The sequence below is a fragment of the Thalassophryne amazonica genome, chromosome 13 (assembly GCF_902500255.1).
Source record: "Thalassophryne amazonica chromosome 13, fThaAma1.1, whole genome shotgun sequence".
Lineage (NCBI taxonomy): Eukaryota > Metazoa > Chordata > Actinopteri > Batrachoidiformes > Batrachoididae > Thalassophryne > Thalassophryne amazonica.
This window is the reverse complement of record NC_047115.1, coordinates 54389121-54410765: the sequence shown is the minus strand read 5'-3', so window position 1 is coordinate 54410765 and position 21645 is coordinate 54389121. Positions and strand designations below refer to the sequence as shown.

The window sequence follows — 21645 nt, the reverse complement described above, 5'->3', positions numbered from 1 at the left end:
AAAAAAAAATGTTGTCATGTTTCCTCACAATGTAAGTGATACTCCTCATCTTAATGTCCTGAAGCAACAGTTCCTTTGACACAAAGTCATTTAAGAAGTACTCAAGAATCCTCCAAAGAAATCTAAATGGTACATGGACTGCATTTATATAGCACTTTTCCATCTGCATCAGACGCTCAAAGCACTTTACAAATAATGTCTCACATTCACCCCGATGTGAGGATGCTGCCATACAAGGTTCTTACTACACACCGGGAGCAGCTAGGGGATTAAGGACCTTGCCCAAGGGCCTGTGATTTTCTGGTCAAGCCAGGATTTGAAACAAGGATCCTCTGGTCTGAAGCCCAGCGCTTAACCACTAGACCATCACCTGCCCTAGACATAGTGCAAGAAACATCAAATTATCGTCTTATAGGTCACTAATGGTCCAAGTCGCACAACCATACAGTAAAACAGGAAGCACCAGGACCAAACCCCCCCCCCCCCCCCCCCCCCCCCAAAAAAAAAAACTACAAACCATTGCAAGGATAAACTCTGGGAATATTAATGTGATTCAAATAATAATATCAGTTCTAACATTTTAACATGTGTTAAAAATTACAAATACTAACAACTTGTAATTGAGTGACGATAATCTGGTTGCAGCCTGCCCATGAAACAGACCCAAATATAGTATAATTTGAATGAACACATTAATTAAGATGTTAAATTGGTACCTTATCTGATGCAGACCAACCATCTGTATGTTTTCCACTTCAAAAATCTGTCTGTAGGAACCTTCAAATTGTTAGTTTCTGAGGCAACAAAATCACAACTCCTGTGATCTGAAACATGACAGCTAACTCATCAATTCTGAATAAAGCGGAGTAGATCAATACATGAGTCCATGAAGTGTTTGGAATGATAGGAAAAATAGGTCTGCCAGCAATCTGCAATATTCAGATGACCAAAAGGTTTGTGCTCCCTGTGTATCAGGGGTGGCCAAGTTTGGTCCTCGAGAGCCACCTTCCTGACACTCTTAGTTGTCTCCCTGCTCCAACACATCTGAATCCAATGAAAGACTCGTTAGCAGACTTTTAATGAGCCTTTCATTGGATTCAGGTGTGTTGGAGCAGGGAGACAACTAAGAGCGTCAGGAAGGTGGCTCTCGAGGACCGAACTTGGCCACCCCTGCTGTGTAGGAACAAAGTCTGGACTAATGCCCCACAGCAGTTTCTGCAAAAGTCTTTTCCTTGAAAACATTTAGCATTTTTTTCCATATTTCAAGGTGATGCAATGCTTCCTGTTTATATTATATCATCTCTGTTAGATCATCCTACTTTGTAATTAACATCCCTCACATGGCGCAGGTGGCTTTTACCACTTGGTTGAAGAAGGGCGCAAAAAAAAAAAAAAAAAGTCATTTATGCACACATGAGCACAAATCTCTTGGGTCTAGGATGTGTGTATTATAATCAGTAGTAATGACTGGACAGTCATATCTGATTTTAACTTATATGCCTGTGGATAAACCGATAAGCCATGCTCCTTCTTTCTACTAGTTGGACATTCTTGTCCAAATTTTAAATCTCATATTTTGACATCTGGTTAATGTTATGGTCTGAGGTATATTTCATAAACTAAGTACCCGAAAGGCGCAGCTCAGTTTAAGTTGCATAAGGAAAAGCAAGACAGCTGGAAAGTATCATAAACATTCGGCATGAGATCAATAGCAATGGCTGCATTAAAAAAGTAGCTGGCAGTTAAGTTGTATATATTAAAAAAAAAATTGTGAAGTTGCACTTCTTACACAAAACAATAAAGAGCTTGGTTGTCATTGGTTCCACTGTTTTTCATACTCTGTTTATTTGGTGTTCAGCCTTTCAAATATTCCTCTTTGAGGTTATGTGAAAAGGTTCCGAACCCTTTGCACAGGCAATGAATTTTTCCACATGTCTGTTTCAGCGGATATTTACACACCAAGAAAGCCCCATGGCTTCTATACCACAGACACAAAAACTGTCTTGGAACCAAAACGTCTTCAATCAGTAGGGAGCCTTTTAAACCATTTTAGACTCAAAGCCCGAGGGAATCCTCATGTTATCGAGAATAAGACTGAACAATCAAACTTTTCCAAATTGTTCCCACATTGAAAGCCCACCCAAGGGTGTAGTCTTATTTTCCTGGCATGTGATCTGCTAAGCGGAAACATGAATCGTCTGCTATTTTAAGTTAGATGTACAATATTTAAAGACTGAAGGAAGAAAATTTGTTAGCCTCTTAGCAATAATTGCCTGTTTATGTATTCACAGACAGTGCTAGTTGTTCATTATACCTAGTGTCATTCATCAGCTTTGATTTTAGTTAATTATGTGGGCATCAAGTCATCAGTGAAGGCTATTAAGACTGTCTACTTTGGCAGGCCTTCAGCTGCTAGCTTTGGGGCATGTGGTTTTACTGCTAGCATAAGTGCTTTCTGACATCTGCAACAACAGCACAACAGCAGCCTTTGCTGCTCACGTCACCTTTGAGGTCACAGCTTCATTATGCATCCAAGCTCCTCGATATGCAAGCCTGGTATATATATATATATATATATATATATATATATATATATATATATATATATATATATATATATATATATATATTTAACACTCAAGTTGCAGTGTCGTTGTGTCATTGCATTGTTGTCATTGACCTCTATCTATCTATCTCTATCCAAAGAGAAGGAGGGCATAATGTTAAGCATGTGTCATTACAAGTTTCCACACAACACAGTTGTGGTTTTCATGGTGTGCCCACATCCTTTTTTCCCTTTTGTATTAGAGCATGTTTTTGATTGTAGGAGGAAACAGGAGTGCCTGGAGGAAACACATGCAGACACGGGGAGTAATGGACCTCAGTAGTATGGCAGCACAGTGACTTAGTGCTTAGCACTGTTGCCTCACAGCAATAAGGTCTTGGGATCACTTCCTGCCTGGGCCTTTCTGTGTAGAATTTGCATGTTGCATGTTGGGGAGGTGATGGTCTAGTGGTTAAGGCATTGGGCTTGAGACCAGATGATCCTCGGTTCAAATCCCAGCCTGACTGGAAAATCACTAAGGGCCCTTGGGCAAGGTCTTTAATCCCCTATTGCTCCCAGTGTAAAAAAAAAAAAAAGAGGTGGGCTTCAAAGATAATTGGCAAAGCTTCTGGGGAAAACCTGGTCTTGTTAGGAGAGACGGCATCCATCCCACTTTGGATGGAGCAGCTCTCATTTCTAGAAATCTGGCCAATTTTCTTAAATCCTCCAAACCATGACTATCCAGGGTTGGGACCAGGAAGCAGAGTTGTAGTCTTACACACCTCTCTGCAGCTTCTCTCCCCCTGCCATCCCCTCATTACCCCATCCCTGTAGAGACGGTGCCTGCTCCCAGACCACCAATAACCAGTAAACATCTATTTAAGCATAAAAATTGAAAAAGAAAAAATAATATAGCACCTTCAACTGCACCACAGACTAAAACAGTTAAATGTGGTCTATTAAACATTAGGTCTCTCTCTTCTAAGTCCCTGTTAGTAAATGATATAATAATTTATCAACATATTGCTTTATTCTGCCTTACAGAAACCTGGTTACAGCAGGATGAATATGTTAGTTTAAATGAGTCAACACCCCCGAGTCACACTAACTGCCAGAACGCTCGTAGCACGGGCTGAGGCGGAGGATTAGCAGCAATCTTCCACTCTAGCTTATTAATTAATCAAAAACCCAGACAGAGCTTTAATTCATTTGAAAGCTTGACTCTTAGTCTTGTTCATCCAAATTGGAAGTCCCAAAAACCAGTTTTATTTGTTATTATCTATCGTCCACCTGGTCGTTACTGTGAGTTTCTCTGTGAATTTTCAGACCTTTTGCCTGACTTAGTGCTTAGCTCAGATAAGATAATTATACTGGGCGATTTTAACATCCACACAGATGCTGAGAATGACAGCCTCAACACTGCATTTAATCTATTATTAGACTCAATTGGCTTTGCTCAAAATGTAAATGAGTCCACCCACCACTTTAATCATATCTTAGATCTTGTTCTGACTTATGGTATGGAAATTGAAGACTTAACAGTATTCCCTGAAAACTCCCTTCTGTCTGATCATTTCTTAATAACATTTACATTTACTCTGATGGACTACCCAGCAGTGGGGAATAAGTTTCATTACACTAGAAGTCTTTCAGAAGCGCTGTAACTAGGTTTAAGGATATGATTCCTTCTTTATGTTCTCTAATGCCATATACCAACACAGTGCAGAGTAGCTACCTAAACTCTGTGAGTGAGATAGAGTATCTCGTCAGTAGTTTTACATCCTCACTGAAGACAACTTTGGATGCTGTAGCTCCTCTGAAAAAGAGAGCCTTAAATCAGAAGTGCCTGACTCTGCGGTATAACTCACAAACTCGCAGCTTAAAGCAGATAACCCGTACGTTGGAGAGGAAATGGCGTCTCACTAATTTAGAAGATCTTCACTTAGCCTGGAAAAAGAGTCTGTTGCTCTATAAAAAAGCCCTCCGTAAAGCTAGGACATCTTACTACTCATCACTAATTGAAGAAAATAAGAACAACCCCAGGTTTCTTTTCAGCACTGTAGCCAGAGCTCTATTGAGCTGAGTATTCCTTTAACTTTAACTAGTAATGACTTCATGACTTTCTTTGCTAACAAAATTTTAACTATTAGAGAAAAAATTACTCATAACCATCCCAAAGACATATCGTTATCTTTGACTGCTTTCAGTGATGCTGGTATTTGGTTAGACTCTTTCTCTCCGATTGTTCTGTCTGAGTTATTTTCATTAGTTACTTCCTCCAGACCATCAACATGTCTATTAGACCCCATTCCTACCAGGCTGCTCAAGGAAGCCCTACCATTAATTAATGCTTCGATCTTAAATATGATCAATGTATCTTTATTAGTTGGCTATGTACCACAGGCTTTTAAGGTGGCAGTAATTAAACCATTACTTAAAAAGCCATCACTTGACCCAGCTATCTTAGCTAATTATAGGCCAATCTCCAACCTTCCTTTTCTCTCAAAAATTCTTGAAAGGGTAGTTGTAAAACAGCTAACTGATCATCTCCAGAGGAATGGTCTATTTGAAGAGTTTCAGTCAGGTTTTAGAATTCATCATAGTACAGAAACAGCATTAGTGAAGGTTACAAATGATCTCCTTATGGCTTCAGACAGTGGACTCATCTCTGTGTTTGTTCTGTTAGACCTCAGTGCTGCTTTTGATACTGTTGACCATAAAATTTTATTACAGAGATCAGAGCATGCCATAGGTATTAAAGGCACTGCGCTGCGGTGGTTTGAATCATATTTATCTAATAGGTTACAATTTGTTCATGTAAATGGGGAATCTTCTTCACAGACTAAGGTTAATTATGGAGTTCCACAAGGTTCTGTGCTAGGACCAATTTTATTCGCTTTATACATGTTTCCCTTAGGCAGTATTATTAGACAGCATTGCTTAAATTTTCATTGTTACGCAGATGTTACCCAGCTTTATCTATCCATGAAGCCAGAGGACACACACCAATTAGCTAAACTGCAGGATTTTCTTACAGACATAAAGACATGGATGACCTCTAATTTCCTGCTTTTAAACTCAGATAAAACTGAAGTTATTGTACTTGGCCCCACAAATCTTAGAAACATGGTGTCTAACCAGATCCTTACTCTGGATGGCATTACCCTGACCTCTAGTAATACTGTGAGAAATCTTGGAGTCATTTTTGATCAGGATATGTCATTCAATGTGCATATTAAACAAATATGTAGGACTGCTTTTTTGCATTTGCGCAATATCTCTAAAATTAGAAAGGTCTTGTCTCAGAGTGATGCTGAAAAACTAATTCATGCATTTTTTTTTCCTCTAGGCTGGACTATTGTAATTCATTATTATCAGGTTGTCCTAAAAGTTCCCTGAAAAGCCTTCAGTTAATTCAAAATGCTGCGGCTAGAGTACTGACAGGGACTAGAAGGAGAGCATATCTCACCCATATTGGCCTCTCTTCATTGGCTTCCTGTTAATTCTAGAATAGAATTTAAAATTCTTCTTCTTACTTATAAGGTTTTGAATAATCAGGTCCCATCTTATCTTAGGGACCTCATATTACCATATCACCCCAATAGAGCGCTTCGCTCTCAGACTGCAGGCTTACTTGTAGTTCCTAGGGTTTGTAAAAGTAGAATGGGAGGCAGAGCCTTCAGCTTTCAGGCTCCTCTCCTGTGGAACCAGCTCCCAATTCAGATCAGGGAGACAGACACCCTCTCTACTTTTAAGATTAAGCTTAAAACTTTCCTTTTTGCTAAAGCTTATAGTTAGGGCTGGATCAGGTGACCCTGAACCATCCCTTAGTTATGGTGCTATAGACGTAGACTGCTGGGGGGTTCCCATGATGCACTGAGTGTTTCTTTCTCTTTTTGCTCTGTATGCACCACTCTGCATTTAATCATTAGTGATTGATCTCTGCTCCCCTCCACAGCATGTCTTTTTCCTGGTTCTCTCCCTCAGTCCCAACCAGTCCCAGCAGAAGACTGCCCCTCCCTGAGCCTGGTTCTGCTGGAGGTTTCTTCCTGTTAAAAGGGAGTTTTTCCTTTCCACTGTCGCCAAGTGCTTGCTCACAGGGGGTCGTTTTGACCGTTGGGGTTTTTCCGTAATTATTGTATGGCCTTGCCTTACAATATAAAGCACCTTGGGGCAACTGTTTGTTGTGATTTGGCGCTATATAAATAAAATTGATTTGATTTGATTTGATTTAGTGAGCGTCTTGTGTGGCAGCAACCCAGCCTCACATCGGGGCGAATCCATGGTCGTGTTGATCTGATTGATCATCAAGAATCTGACCTGAAGTTGCTCACAGGGTATTTGTGGTATCTAAAGGTTAGAATACACATATGCACCTTACATAAGCAGGTTTAGGATGCATGCACACCTTCTAGTATACACAATAAAACTGAATGGAAAACAACCATTATTAAATAATGGTTTTTTCTGGGTATAGGGAGGAGGAAGGGTAATGAGGGTTAGGGTGTTTTTGTTTTTTGCTTCGGCTTGTAAATATATAGTATTTTGTATGTAAGTAGGTATGTGAAGGTGTATATTTATGTTTGTGTATATATATGTGTATATATGTATATGTGTATATATGTGTATGTATATGTGTATGTATGTTGATGTGTGTATGTATATATATATGTGTATGTGTATGTATATGTATATATATATATATTGATATCGGTTTAGGTGTGTAGGAATCTATGTGTATATGTGGCAAAGGGTATTACTGGTTGTGGGGAAGAAGGGGTAGGGATACATAAGCTGATGCTTCACCCTACCCCTTTTCGGACATGTTGGGTACACAGTAGGAACTTTTTTGTTGTTGTCTTTACTGATCTATCTTGTAATTGTTGTTGTATCAAATGTTCGAAATAAACAGTTTTCATTCATTCATTCATTCATTCAAATATTAAACACTGAAAAGTAGAAACAATGATTTTACTGCTTCACAGTCTCACCTCAGAGAGCTTTGGTGGTCACTGTCCTTTGGACCACTCTGATAGCTACCTGCAAAATCCATTGATGTGCCAAAAAACTATCGCTGGTCTTTGCTTTCTCAACAGCAGAGTGCCGGGTGCCTGCTATACATATGTCTTAAATTGGGATCACTTGCTCCCATAGGAAGTCCCAGGAAGGGTATTAGCCCATTTGCTCGGTGGGGTTTTGGGTTATGCTCAACCTTGTGGGTTTGTGTTGTATGTTTCATGTTCACAGGCCAGTGTCATTCCATTGTGCGTGGAGGTTGAGTGCACTCAACTGTGTGTGGAGCATGGTGACTTAGTGGTTAGCACTGGTGCCTCACATCAAGAAGGTCGTAGGATGGCTTCCTGCCCTTTCTGTGTGGAGTTTGCATGTTCTTTCTGTGTGGGCTTCCTCCGCAGGCTCCGGCTTCCTCCGCAGGCTCCGGTTTCCTCCCACAATCAAAAACATGCTTATTTAGGGTATGCTCCTTCTCTGCCCTGGACCAAGGCAGTGTCTCTACATCTGGAGTTGGTCCCCAGGCCCCGGACTGTGGCTGCCCACTGCTCCTAGTGGTTGGATTGTGTTTAACTGTAATTAGGATGGGTTAAATGCAGAGGAGAAGTTTCGTTGTATATATATATATATATATATATATATATATATATATATATATATATATATATATACGAGGGCTGTCAATAAAGTAACGGTCCTTTTTATTTTTTTCAAAAACTATATGGATTTCATTCATATGTTTTTACGTCAGACATGCTTGAACCCTCGTGCGCATGCGTGAGTTTTTCCACGCCTGTCGGTGACGTCATTCGCCTGTGAGCACTCCTTGTGGGAGGAGTCGTCCAGCCCCTCGTCGGAATTCCTTTGTCTGAGAAGTTGCTGAGAGACTGGCGCGTTGTTTGATCAAAATTTTTTCTAAACCTGTGAGACACATCGAAGTGGACATGGTTCGAAAAATTAAGCTGGTTTTCAGTGAAAATTTTAACAGCTGATGAGAGATTTTGAGGTGATTCTGTCGCTTTAAGGACTTTTCAGGGTGCGAGACGTCGTGCAGCGCTCTCAGGCGGCGTCATCAGCCTGTTCAAGCTGAAAACCTCCACATTTCAGGCTCTATTGATCCAGGACGTCGTGAGAGAACAGAGAAGTTTCAGAAGAAGTCGGTTTCAGCATTTTATCCGGATATTCCACTGTTAAAGGAGATTTTTTTAATGAAAGACGTGCGGACGGATCCGCGCGTCGGGACGCAGCCGACGCGGTGCGGCGGCACAGGAAAAACACCTCCGTGTTGATAACCATTTGTAAAATCCAGGCGGCTTTTGATGGCTTTCAGTGGAGTGAGTATATGAGAAATTGTTTAACAGGCAGGACATGTTCCAACTTGTCCTTAAGGCTTTCAACAGAGGTGTTTTTCCTGTGGCGGAGCGTCGCGGCGGCTGCGTCCCGACGCGCGGACCCGTCCGCACGTCTTTCATTAAAAAAATCTCCTTTAACAGTGGAATATCCGGATAAAATGCTGAAACCGACTTCTTCTGAAACTTCTCTGTTCTCTCACGACGTCCTGGATCAATAGAGCCTGAAATGTGGAGGTTCTCAGCTTGAACAGGCTGATGACGCCGCCTGAGAGCGCTGCACGACGTCTCGCACCGTGAAAAGTCCTTAAAGCGACAGAATCACCTCAAAATCTCTCATCAGCCGTTAAAATTTTCACTGAAAACCAGCTTAATTTTTCGAACCGTGTCCACTTCGATGTGTCTCACAGGTTTAGAAAAAATTTTGATCAAACAAAGCGCCAGTCTCTCAGCAACTTCTCAGACAAAGGAATTCCGACGAGGGGCTGGACGACTCCTCCCACAAGGAGTGCTCACAGGCGAATGACGTCACCGACAGGCGTGGAAAAACTCACGCATGCGCACGAGGGTTCAAGCATGTCTGACGTAAAAACATATGAATGAAATCCATATAGTTTTTGAAAAAAATAAAAAGGACCGTAACTTTATTGACAGCCCTCGTATATATATATGTGTGTGTGTGTGTGTGTGTACAATGACAATAAAGGGTCTTCTTCTTCTTCTCTTCTTATATTTCACTGAGTGGCTGGTGTGTGGCCCTCATGTTGTTTTTTTTTTTTGTCATTGCTTGGTGGACCGGGACGACGGTCCATTGGTGCTCTGTGGTGTTTACTGTGGCTGTGGGGTCATGTCTCATTTGGTGGGTTAAGTGGCACTGATTCAACTCCTCCCTATCGCTCACATTGTTACACATCTATTCTTGTCTTTCACACTCTGCACATAAATTCATAGCTTTTCCAAATACATACCCACATCCATGCAACTCGTGTTTTCTCAACATACCCAGTAACTCCTGCATATTTCTACGATCACTGATGTCATCCTGACCATCTCCTTGAATAAGCATGATTTCTTTGTTTGATTGTTAGTTCTCTCTCTTTCTCTGTCCAGTCCTTGTTGTTGTCGTTGTTGTCTTTGAGAGCATGTCTAACTACCATTGTTGTTGTCACTGTTTAATCGTGATGTTGTGCATCACTCACTTCAATTAAATTCAGTGTATTTACATGGTGGCAACTCACAACATAAGTTGCATCACAAAAGCAGGTTCTAACCTTACCCATCCCCTGAGCAACTACATTGGCAATAGTGGCAAGGAAAAACTCCCTCTGGCTTTTTTTTTTGTGATTACAGGAAGAAACCCCAAGCAGACCAAACTCAGTGGGGTGACCATCTGTTTTAGCCATAATAACAGTAACAAAATAACAAATAAAGCAAAGCAAAGCACAACAAAGAAATTTCAAACACATAAAGACAGAAATGTTGCAACTAAGCAAACATATACAGATAAAGTGGACGCAACAACTGGTGGCTCAAAAACATCCAACTGGTTTGGAAGAGTGTCTCAGTAAATGGAATATAATTAACGAGTCAGTTTTCAAGCCAAATTCTGTCATAGTATGAATATTCTCCTTTAGAGACTTTCAGAACTCCCCAGCACAGTTTGTTGAAGATCTCACATGCCCCAGTCATGGAAGGATGATGTAGGATCAGATGGATGGACAGAAGGATCTCTGAAACACAAATGCCACTGCCTTAATTCATGGAAAAGGAAAGGGAGCAGAAAATCTCTGCTGCAACAGTAAACATTTTACATATTTTTATGTATTCTTTATGGCATGCGCCCTGCCGTGGCTTATGTTGGGGTGATCTGTACAAACAAGGTGTAAAAATAAAGGAAGAAAGAAATTAATAAGGGGATGACAGATGGTACTCTGGTTTATGAATTGATACTTTTGCTCCATGCACCCAATTTTACACTCAGATTATGTGAACTATATAGCAAAAATGGGGTGGGCATGCCCTAAATAGATTTGCACTATGCCCAGTAGACTGTGTGGCAGAGATCTTCAAGATAGAATCCTTTGCTCCTTTCAAATCAAAGGTGTCCAGGCCAACTCATACGATTTCAGCTTATAGATACCATCATAAGAAATAGAACCTCACAAACCACACATTTTCATCACAAAATAAACAGCATTATGGACACATGGACACTATTTTCCAGCCCCGGTTCCCTTGTCATCCTCCCACAGCCACGGTGTTGTTTTTCCTGGGTGATGCTGTGCTGTATCTGGGTGGCATCTCTGTAAGTGACACTCTGAAGAGCTGCATCTCAAATCTAACAGGGAGAAACTGTCTTGAAAGACATTTTCCCGAAGTCAGTTTTAATGCCAGAATGCAACTCGCTTAGGTTTGAGTCCAAACAGCCGTTACATATATAGTCCATGGAACATCAAGCCTAATTAATGTCAAACATTTGTCACTATTTACACTTCACAGCAGGACTGGGAACATCTTTTATCTCACACTGTCAAAACTGTCCCATGTGTGCCGAGTGTCAAAAATGTTTTCTCATAATGTGAGACAATATAAGCATGAATGAAATTGGCATCTGAAATGTATAAAAGATCTTTAGATCAAGTCTCTTGCTCTTTATAAATGTTTTAACAGGGCTCAGCAGGATCCCCAGGAATACCAGGGCTACCAGGAAAAGCTGGCCAAATCGTAAGAAACTACTCAGTCTATAAGTATGATTTTAAAAAAAATATCCAATATTTTTGTAATAAATTTTAATTATAACTCCAGGGAGCGAAAGGAAACATGGGACCCCCTGGGCTGCCAGGTTATACAGGAGAACGCGTATGTACATGACAATTTATGCTCAGATCTACAGTTTGTGCCATTAGTGTGTTCAATCATATTCTCCTACTTCAGGGCTCAGCTGGACGAGATGGAAAGGATGGATTTCCAGGGAGACCTGGACAAAAGGTCTGTTTGTTTTGACTAATAGCACGCTACAAAGCTCGCTCAGGATTTAGGGGAATAATAGAGGCATGATGTTGGCTTAGCATGCACATTGTTCAAAGGCTTTGGTGTCCTTCAAGATTTTGCTGTTGATGTTTGGCAACCATGGAAATACGTATACTTGTACAGCACTGGTGTCCCCGGATATAGTACATTCCCATATAAACTATGACACATTTCCTTTTCTAATCTTGACAGATATCTATATGAACAAAGATTTCATGCTGAATCAAATTGACAGCATGTACCAACAATTGGGCGGTGGGAACTGACGACATCATCACTGATATTATAAAGGAAAATGCACCATATTTATGATCTGAGATTCTGTCTTTTTACTGTATTGCAGATGGGTCAGTGATAAACTATTTCATGCTGTTTGTGTGCCCTTTGCTTACCTGTTACACTGGATATTTGTTGAATGGGATTTTAACTATTTGATTTTAATTTTCATTGCTTAATTTTGATATGGAATGCTGTCGCACTGTCTTTGAACAATGATGTAACATGGAAGCTGCATTATTGTTCACAATATTACAAAAAATTACATATTGTTTACCGTATTCCTGCATGTAGTTGCCAGAGAGAAATGAGGTGCATTACAGAAAATTACAGTCAGGTCCATAAGTAGCTGGACAGTGACACTTTTTTTTTTTTTTTTTGTAATTTTGCCTCTGTTGTTGTTTGCCTTTTGGTTGCACCCGGTTGTTCATGGTCATGACAGTGGATCCAACATGGATTCAATTTGGGATTTAGCCTTTTTTTTCCCACACTGGATGCCCTTCCGGATACAACTCCAGTTCTAAAATCTTCCCAAGTAGTCTCACAGTACTAATCAGGACTTACCCTGTGTCAGCACTGAGATGGGGTCAGAGGTGCACAGAGGGGCTGCTCTGTAATTTTGTCTTTACGCAAATCAATAGAGTGGAAATGAAACAATCAAAGAGGTACTTGTTGTGTAGACTTTCAACTTTCAAAATGCAAGGTGGTAAACAATAATATTTCATACACATATCCCCATTTTCAGAGCCCATTGGGAAAAATATAAAGGAGTATTTTGTATTAAAGTAAAGTATTAACTTTTTCAAGTCACTTAATATACGAGGGCTGTCAATAAAGTATAGGTCCTTTTTATTTTTTTCAAAAACTATATGGATTTCATTCATATGTTTTTACGTCAGACATGCTTGAACCCTCGTGCGCATGCGTGAGTTTTTCCACGCCTGTCGGTGACGTCATTCACCTGTGAGCACTCCTTGTGGGAGGAGTCGTCCAGCCCCTTGTCAGAATTCCTTTGTCTGAGAAGTTGCTGAGAGACTGGCGCTTTGTTTGATCAAAACTTTTTCTAAACCTGTGAGGCACATCGAAGTGGACACAGTTCGAAAAATTAAGCTGGTTTTCGGTGAAAATTTTAACGGCTGATGAGAGATTTTGAGGTGATACTGTCGCTGACTTCCCACGGAGCGAGACGTCGCGCAGCACTCCCAGGCGCCGTCGTCAGCCTGTTTCAAGCTGAAAACCTCCACATTTCAGGCTCTATTGATCCAGGACGTCGTGAGAGAACAGAGAAGTTTCAGAAGAAGTCGGTTTCAGCATTTTATCCGGATATTCCACTGTTAAAGGAGATTTTTTTAATGAAAGACGTGCGGACGGGTCCGCGCGTCGGGACGCAGCCGGCGCGGTGCGGAGGCACAGGAAAAACACCTCCGTGTTGATAACCATTTGTAAAATCCAGGCAGCTTTTGATGGCTTTCAGTGGAGTGAGTATATGAGAAATTGTTTAACAGCTGGACATGTTCCAACTTGTCCTTAAGGCTTCCAACAGAGGTATTTTTCCTGTGGCGGAGCGTCGCGGCGGCTGCGAGCCGACGCTGCAATCCGCCCGCACGTCTTTCATTAAAAAAATCTCCTTTAACAGTGGAATATCCGGATAAAATGATGAAACCGACTTATTCTGAAACTTCTCTGTTCTCTCATGACGTCCTGGATCAATAGAGCCTGAAATGTAGAGGTTTTCAGCTTGACACAGGCTGACGACGTCTCGCTCTGTGGGAAGTCCTTAAAGCGACAGTATCACCTCAAAATCTCTCATCAGCCGTTAAAATTTTCACGGAAAACCAGCTTAATTTTTCGAACCGTGTCCACTTCGATGTGTCTCACAGGTTTAGAAAAAATTTTGATCAAACAAAGCGCCAGTCTCTCAGCAACTTCTCAGACAAAGGAATTCCGATGAGGGGCTGGACGACTCCTCCCACAAGGAGTGCTCACAGGCGAATGACGTCACCGACAGGCATGGAAAAACTCACGCATGCGCACGAGGGTTCAAGCATGTCTGACGTAAAAACATATGAATGAAATCCATATAGTTTTTGAAAAAAATAAAAAGGACCTATACTTTATTGACAGACCTCGTATGTGTGACTTTTTTCATCTGTCACTGAAGAGTGTTGGGTTGTAACTCAAAAAAGTAACATATTTCACATTACTCGCAACTTAAAAAAACAAAAAACAAAAACATTATTATATGGCATTGGCTACGGCGCTACACATGCTCTGATTGGCTGATTTCTGGTCTGATATTTTCCCATATCAAACCATTACCGTGACAATCAGTCCAGATCGCGTATCAGATTTGTTACAAACCAGAAAGCTAAAAACACGATTAGAAAAACCAAGTCGGACATGAACATACTCCATAAATATCTAAACAGCATCGAAAAAGCACAAAGCTTGAAAGCTTACCAGCTAATGAGAGGACCATCTGTTAAGAAAGCGAACAGGTCTGACTACGAGCCCAAAAATCGCCAGCAGCTTTCATATTTTGACGATACCTTAAGTTTGCATGTTTATATTAATAGCCATATAATAAATGAATTATTAGCTTCACTTGCTCAGTTAAAATCCTTTATTGCTGTACTCTCTATGGAAAGTAACTTATTTCTTTACTTGTTACTTTTATGTTCCTCATAACAGCCAAACGTTAAACCAGTGTGCAATGTACACATATGACAAATCCCGATTCTTATAAGGAAGTCTTTTGCAGTTTTTTCAGTCACGTGACCAACAAATGACGGCCACGAGCAGCTGACTTTGTCCCTTGATGGGCATTCCAGGGGCATGCATGCTAACATCTGCTTAAGATGTCTTGTAAATCATTTCAGAGTTGTTATTTTGTTACAAAAACAGCATTTTTAGATTTTAATTGTTAATTTCTCACCAATGTTTGCAAAATATATATGAAAAATATTAGATTTATACAGAAATAAGGTGTATCTGAGTGTATTGCACCATATTGGATTATTTTGTTCAAGTGAACAACTAGCTGATGCCACGCTGCCTGTTCACTAGGACTGACTTGCGTGTGCATAAGAACAGCATGGAAGGGAATGAAGCTATTTAAACCATAGGTTTTGCATCCACTATATGACTTATTTTTCATCAGATTGTGCACCATCGCCTGAATGTTCCATCACATTGGATGTCAACAGTGTATCACGTTTCTTCACCAGTTCTCCTACAGTGCTATGAGAGTAAACAAAGCTACTACTAGCCAGTCGAGTTCTCATGCTGCCTGTACATTCTGCATTCAGGAACATTCTGTAATCTTGGGGTTCACTCTTAGGAACTGTACTGTGATTACTGACTTTAGAACAGTAATGCTTAAAAGACAAATGTGATGTGATTACAGTAACGAGTTACTTTCTAACGAGCTACACCCAACACTGTCATTGAAAAATATAAACAGTATGGTCTGTGTAGAAAGTCAGTTCTAAAAATCTGTCTGTGCAAGAAGGAGACAAGTGAGAGACACTTTTAAAGGTGTTACATGCTTCTGTGACCATGGCTGGAGAGACAGTGCAACATTTTCCTGTTGCATCACCAGATTTGCAGCTTTATGGTGGAGTGACACAGAGAAGGATTTTCATTAATAAAACCACGTAAAATCTAGGCTTGGGTCTCCCATATGCCTTTTGGCAAATTGTAGAAAAAATTTTGTATCTTCTTTTTAAGAAAATCCTTCCCTTTGCTACTAGTAAAAGGCAATTTTGCATTATCCTCAGTTTCTCCAATCATAGACACAGAAGCCTATAATTCCTTCAGAGTTGTCTGACTATATTGGTGGCTTCCTTCACTAGTCTCCTTGCATGGATTTTGAGGACTGTCTATTCCAGACAGATTTACCATACTGTTTGCATTTCTTAATGAAAAATGTAAATGAAGCCTAAGACATATTCATTGTCTTGGAAATGTTCATCTGTCCATCTCCTGATTTAACATAAGAAAACTGGCTGTAAAAGTGATGACTTAAAAGTAGACAACTCACATAGATGTATTCAATTGAATGGGAAAGTGTGTGCAAACCTTTGACTGTTAGTGTATGTGGTAATTTTATGAATGACACATGTTAGTTTATATCTAGCAAGTCGCTTGAGTTGTCTACCAGAACTAGCTCACAAGTTTGCTTCATTTTGCCCAAATAGTTAAGGGCTCTGAAAATCTACACACTTCTCAACAATCCCTAGGTGGTAATGTGAGATTTTGTTGAACCTCTTGAAGTGAACCTGAAAGTCTACACTACAAGGACATCTTGATTATTTAATTTCAACTCAACTGTCCAAATACATATGGACCCAGTGTCAGTCATCGAGCTGTGCTCCAAACTATGGTGATTTAATATTTAGACGGTGCCAACAGTGAACTGTTTTGGAGTGCTATTGCTCAGTAACACAGCATTACTTTTTCTTTAAATCAAATTTCATCTTGTAATTGGAACTAACCTTGCATGAATACATCAGAAAATGTTGTAGTATAAACTGTCCTTTGACTTAGTTTGTTTTCTGTTGTTCTCCAATGCATTAAGGGAGAACCCGGGGCCAGGGGAATCCCAGGTGCTGATGGAAGAGCCAGCCATCCAGTGAGTCATAAAACCCTGCGCACTGTGCATGTTTAGTAGACTGATTTTGCTTGTGGGATTTACTTCACAGCATGGAAAAAGACTTTTAGAATATATTGCAGAACAAGCAAAATGTGAAATCTCCATGATAGAGTTTAAAAGTACATACACTAAAGGCAACTACCCCATATCACAGGAGGTCACTTTTAGAGAATGCTTCTATTTTTTTTAAAAAGTATTCATATGTCATAATTATGTTTAATTCTACTTAACCACAAATGCTACTACAAATAATATTTATTTGGCAGTTATGCATCATAAGTACTGCATAATGCTACATGATATCAGGCTTTGGGGGAAGTTTAACATTTGATGAGCAACCGTTGATGCTGCTAGATTAAAAACATAAAAAACCCTCCACATACAGTTAGGTCTATAAATATTTGCACAGTGACACAGTGATAAATTTACCTCTGGTCCACCACAATTGAATTGAAACAAAATAGTCAAGATGTACTTGTAGTGTAGATTGTGAGCTTTAATTCAATTAGTTGAACAAAGATATGTCAAATTTGTCAGGATTCGCTCTGATTTTGTTCATGATTGCTTTGGTCACAGTTTTTATTTGGCAGGTTTAGTTTAATTATTTTGTGTTTTATACATTTTCCACTCATCAGTTCCGTCCTAGTTTTAGCTTTTGATTTACCTGTTACCTTCTTTTCAGTCTTAGCCATTTGTCACCTGTTGTTATTCTGTTCATGTTAAGATTCCATTCTGTCTAGAGTTTTTGTTTGTCTCGGTCTGGATATTATTAGTATTATTAGTTTCTGGTTTCTGGTTATGCCACTGCACTCCCTTGTCAGTTCCTCCTCATCTTTGTTCCTCATGTTTCACGCTCAGTTTCATTTGTATCACTGTCACACCCTCAGATCACTACACTCTCTTGCCCTTCACCAACCCTTCCTTATTCCTGTTGGCCACGCCCTGTTTTGTTCTGTCTTCTGCTTGGCCACTTGTCACTTCACTCTCTTGCCTTGTCTCTTATCTTTGTTTGTCCATGCCCTCTTCCTGCCAGCTCACCACACCTGTTTTCAATCAGTGCCTAATTATTCACCATGCATTAAAGCCCTGTGAGTTCTGTTTGCAATTGTTAGTTTGTTGATTCTTATATCTTCGTTACAGCTCTTCTGCTCTCGGTCTGTGTTGCTTGTTTTTGTGTACTTTATTGCCACTTACTACTGTTTGCTGTGCTCTCGACCTTAGTCTGGTTATTTTTGACAATGCCATTGCCTTACGCCTGCCTGTACCTTCGCCTCGCTAACTGCTTCTTTGTGTACCAGACTCCTGTCTGCATTTACTATCAAGTCTTTAATATCTTACTACCTGTTTGAGAGTCTACATTGTGCCTCCTATCATCTGCTGTGCTCAGCTGCTCTGAGATCTTGACAAAATTCTGGGTATTTGTATGCACAGTGCTTTAATTTCCAGATCTCATAAGTAATTGGACACACAAATGAGGACTATTTTGAATACAAATCATACATTTTTTGTAGGCAGTTCTCTTTAGGCAGTTCCAGGGATAGACATGAACATTTTAAATTTGCTGACAGTGTCTTGGACTCCACTTAAATCAGGTAAAGTCACATTGAGTCTGGGATCATGCGCTGTTGCTGTATGTTGCCACACTGACCATGCCACTGTAGGGCACTGCGTCCTGGATGGCAACCACCAAGGCAGACAAACAAGCAATCATTCCAGTGGTACCCAGTGATCCTTCAAAGAGGCTTAGTACCAAAGACATCTCTTCATTGCCTTAGAATACTGGTTGCTGTCAAACTCTCACAACTGTCCAATAAGATAGGAAACACTAGACTTGAACCTTTGTTCTCCAAGAAAGATATTGGCATCTCCAAACACCTCTGTCCAATGACCTCAAAATGTCTCCATAAGCTCTTTTTGGGCATCTCCTGACCTCAAAGACTGAGAACCTGGAGACATGAGGGTCACTGCTAAGATATATACATCAATCATGAGGAAATGCAAACAGTATGGTACTGTATGGTAAACCAACAAGGCAACTGCAAATGACTTCTAAAGGCTTCTGTGGCTGTGGGTTCAGAAACTGTGCATTGTGGAACTTACATCTGTTCCACCAGCAGTCACAGGTTCATGGTGGAGAGACACAGAGAAGGATTTTAAAACAGGAAAACAAGGAATCTGGACTGAAGTCTCACATGCCTTCTGGCAAAAACTGTCAGTGACATTTTCTTTTAGAGAAATTCTTGCTCTGTGCCACACTGCCATTATGCTGTAGAACTGATGATGCAACAGACAAAAGCTGCACTATGCACAGCTTCTCAAATCAGCCACAGAACCCAGACTTGACTCAGCGTCTTCCCTCACTTATCTTCTACCCAAGAAATAAAAATGCTTCATCTGTACTGTAAATTAGTGATGGTTAACTTGAGTCACTGCTTCAAAATGTTTAAAAAATTTTGAACAGCCATGTGCCTAAATGATTCCTTAGCCACGTCATATGCTGTGCTCTCATCTGGTTAGCAGTGACACCTGCTGGATGGTTCAGGAATGTGCATCCACATCAAATTCTGAATTTCATATTTACGATTTAGAGGCTACAGTCAGTACAGGCTCTATGTGTATGTTTGTTACTTTTTAACAAAGCACAAAAGAAAACTATAAGAAAAAGAGAGGAAAATGCATGAGATTAATTGGAGATGACAGTTAAAAAAGAACATGGTTATTGAGGAAAGTAATTATCAGAAATCAAAATTCTCACTCTAGAAACAGCGCAGTGTGTTAACTTGCAGTTAGGACTACGGAATACCACTGACGGCCAGAAAATCAGGGGTGTTTCCCCTGAAGTTCATCCCAGGATAACCCTCTTATGTAACCGGCAGGCTGAAATCATAATCTAAAGCAGTGAGGGGAACTTATTGAGGGGATACTGCAGTGCTGTGGCAAATCTGTTTTAGGAAGAAAGTGTTTCAACTGGGCAAACACCCCGAGGATCATGATTATAGCTGTTGTCCAAAACGTTTATGATGGATCTGCAAATGATGAGTCAGTTGCTCCACAAGGCTGGAAGCCTTTTTCCTCAGCAGAACAATGGAGTTAGTATCCTGGGAGATAGAATTACCACAGTATTCTCTCTAAAGTTAAAACAAGATGACTCCTCAGTAGATGTTCTGGGACATGGATTTCTACATATGTCCTGTAGGTTGAGGGGGGATACATTGCATGTCTTGCTGTTAATTTTCTCTGTTGTGAAATCCTTTCAATATGCTCACAGCCACGAAACATCTGCAAACATTTACTTAATAAAAAACCTGTAGAAGGTCTTTAGAGTGGTAAGTTTGCTGAATGTATTTATTTGCAAACAAAGGTTTACATCCTTTCTTGTATTTTAAATAGTACCTATATACCTATTAAATTCACCTTACTTTATTGTTTGATTATATTACTTTATTCAGTTTGATTATATTCATGCGAAAATGTTTTACCACTTTAAAAAAGCACAGTTCAGTTAGTTGCCTTTCTCCGCCTGTGACATGCATAAACTCAAAAGCTCTGTTCCTTTATGCATTGTTTAGAATCAGTTGAGACCTATGGATTATGAAAACATATGGTTTTATTCAGAATGCTGTTATGTCTTTGTTTCTAGGGTATGCCTGGCTTGCCAGGAATTGCTGGTGTAAATGGACAAAAGGTGAGTGACTTCCTTGGTAGGAACTTCCCTATCTGTTTCCAATTACAACAAGCAATTTAAAATCTGAGCCTTAGATCCCCCGTCTTAATTGGAATAAGCAGGTTTAGAAAATGGATGAATGGCATTTAAGATCTAAGCAATAGAGGGTTTTTTAATACCTATAAAAAAAATTGTTCAATGCCTTTCTTTACATGTGTGATAATATCTGACTGATATCTGTCTCAGGGGGAAGCTGGTTTGGCCGGCCCAAGGGGCTACAAAGGAACAGCTGGACCACCCGTAAGTTAATAGTTGATAATAGTCAGTTAATAGTCACGTTAAGCACCTACAGATTACCACCATGCTAATATTGTATACTAAAAGTTTGCCAACAGCATTTTCTTTCACCCTGCAGGGTGAGATAGGTTTCCCTGGTGCACCTGGCCCAAAAGGACCAACTGGACCAAAGGTAATCAAGAGAGCTGATGTGTGTTGTAAAAGTTGCATTAGGTTTCTTCAGTGGGATTTAAAAGTATTTAAAAATGGATAAACATAAAGGGGTATAATAGATGACAAAAACAGTTCGGGTCTGATCATGGTTTTTAGTCAGTGAGACAAATACCACACTGCTGTCCATTTTATAATGAACTTAAAGAACAATGAAAACCAGGAACCTTTGTCCATGGTCCTCAATGAAAACAAGGTGTCCAATATTTAAATAGTATTTTAAACTAAAATATTAATTGTTATATTAAATTGTAATGTGAAAAGTACCAGTGAATAAAAAAGATAATAAAAAAGAAACAGATTGGATCTACATTTAGAACCAGGCATGCACATAACTGGTACTCTGGTGTTGTGCATGTTAAAAATAAACATGGAGGGCACCACTTTTCCCACAAGCCGTAATCATCACTTTTCAAATGAGAAGCACTTGAGCCTGAGCCTGCAGGGCTCAGGGATCAAAAATGAACTGTTCTACCACTAATAAACATTACTGCAAAAAACAACCAAAAAAATTTGTTGACTGAGTCATCTTGTCACTTCTGTTCCTGCAGTGTTTGTTTTAGTGTGTTTTATTTTAGCCAACAACTTCTGCCCACAATGAAGTTCTGAC

The 21645-nt window shown here is 40.0% G+C and overlaps 1 protein-coding gene across 1 annotated transcript in view; it reads left to right on the top strand.

Moving 5' to 3' along the window:
• Positions 1-21645, top strand: part of col21a1 (collagen, type XXI, alpha 1) — a 79012-nt gene that overhangs the window by 37576 nt on the left and 19791 nt on the right. Inside the window, exons 13-19 of the mRNA XM_034185289.1 lie at positions 11575-11628; positions 11710-11763; positions 11839-11892; positions 16790-16843; positions 20505-20549; positions 20775-20828; positions 20944-20997. Of these exons, the coding sequence (XP_034041180.1) occupies positions 11575-11628; positions 11710-11763; positions 11839-11892; positions 16790-16843; positions 20505-20549; positions 20775-20828; positions 20944-20997 (369 nt within the window). The remainder of the gene's footprint in view (positions 1-11574; positions 11629-11709; positions 11764-11838; positions 11893-16789; positions 16844-20504; positions 20550-20774; positions 20829-20943; positions 20998-21645) is intronic.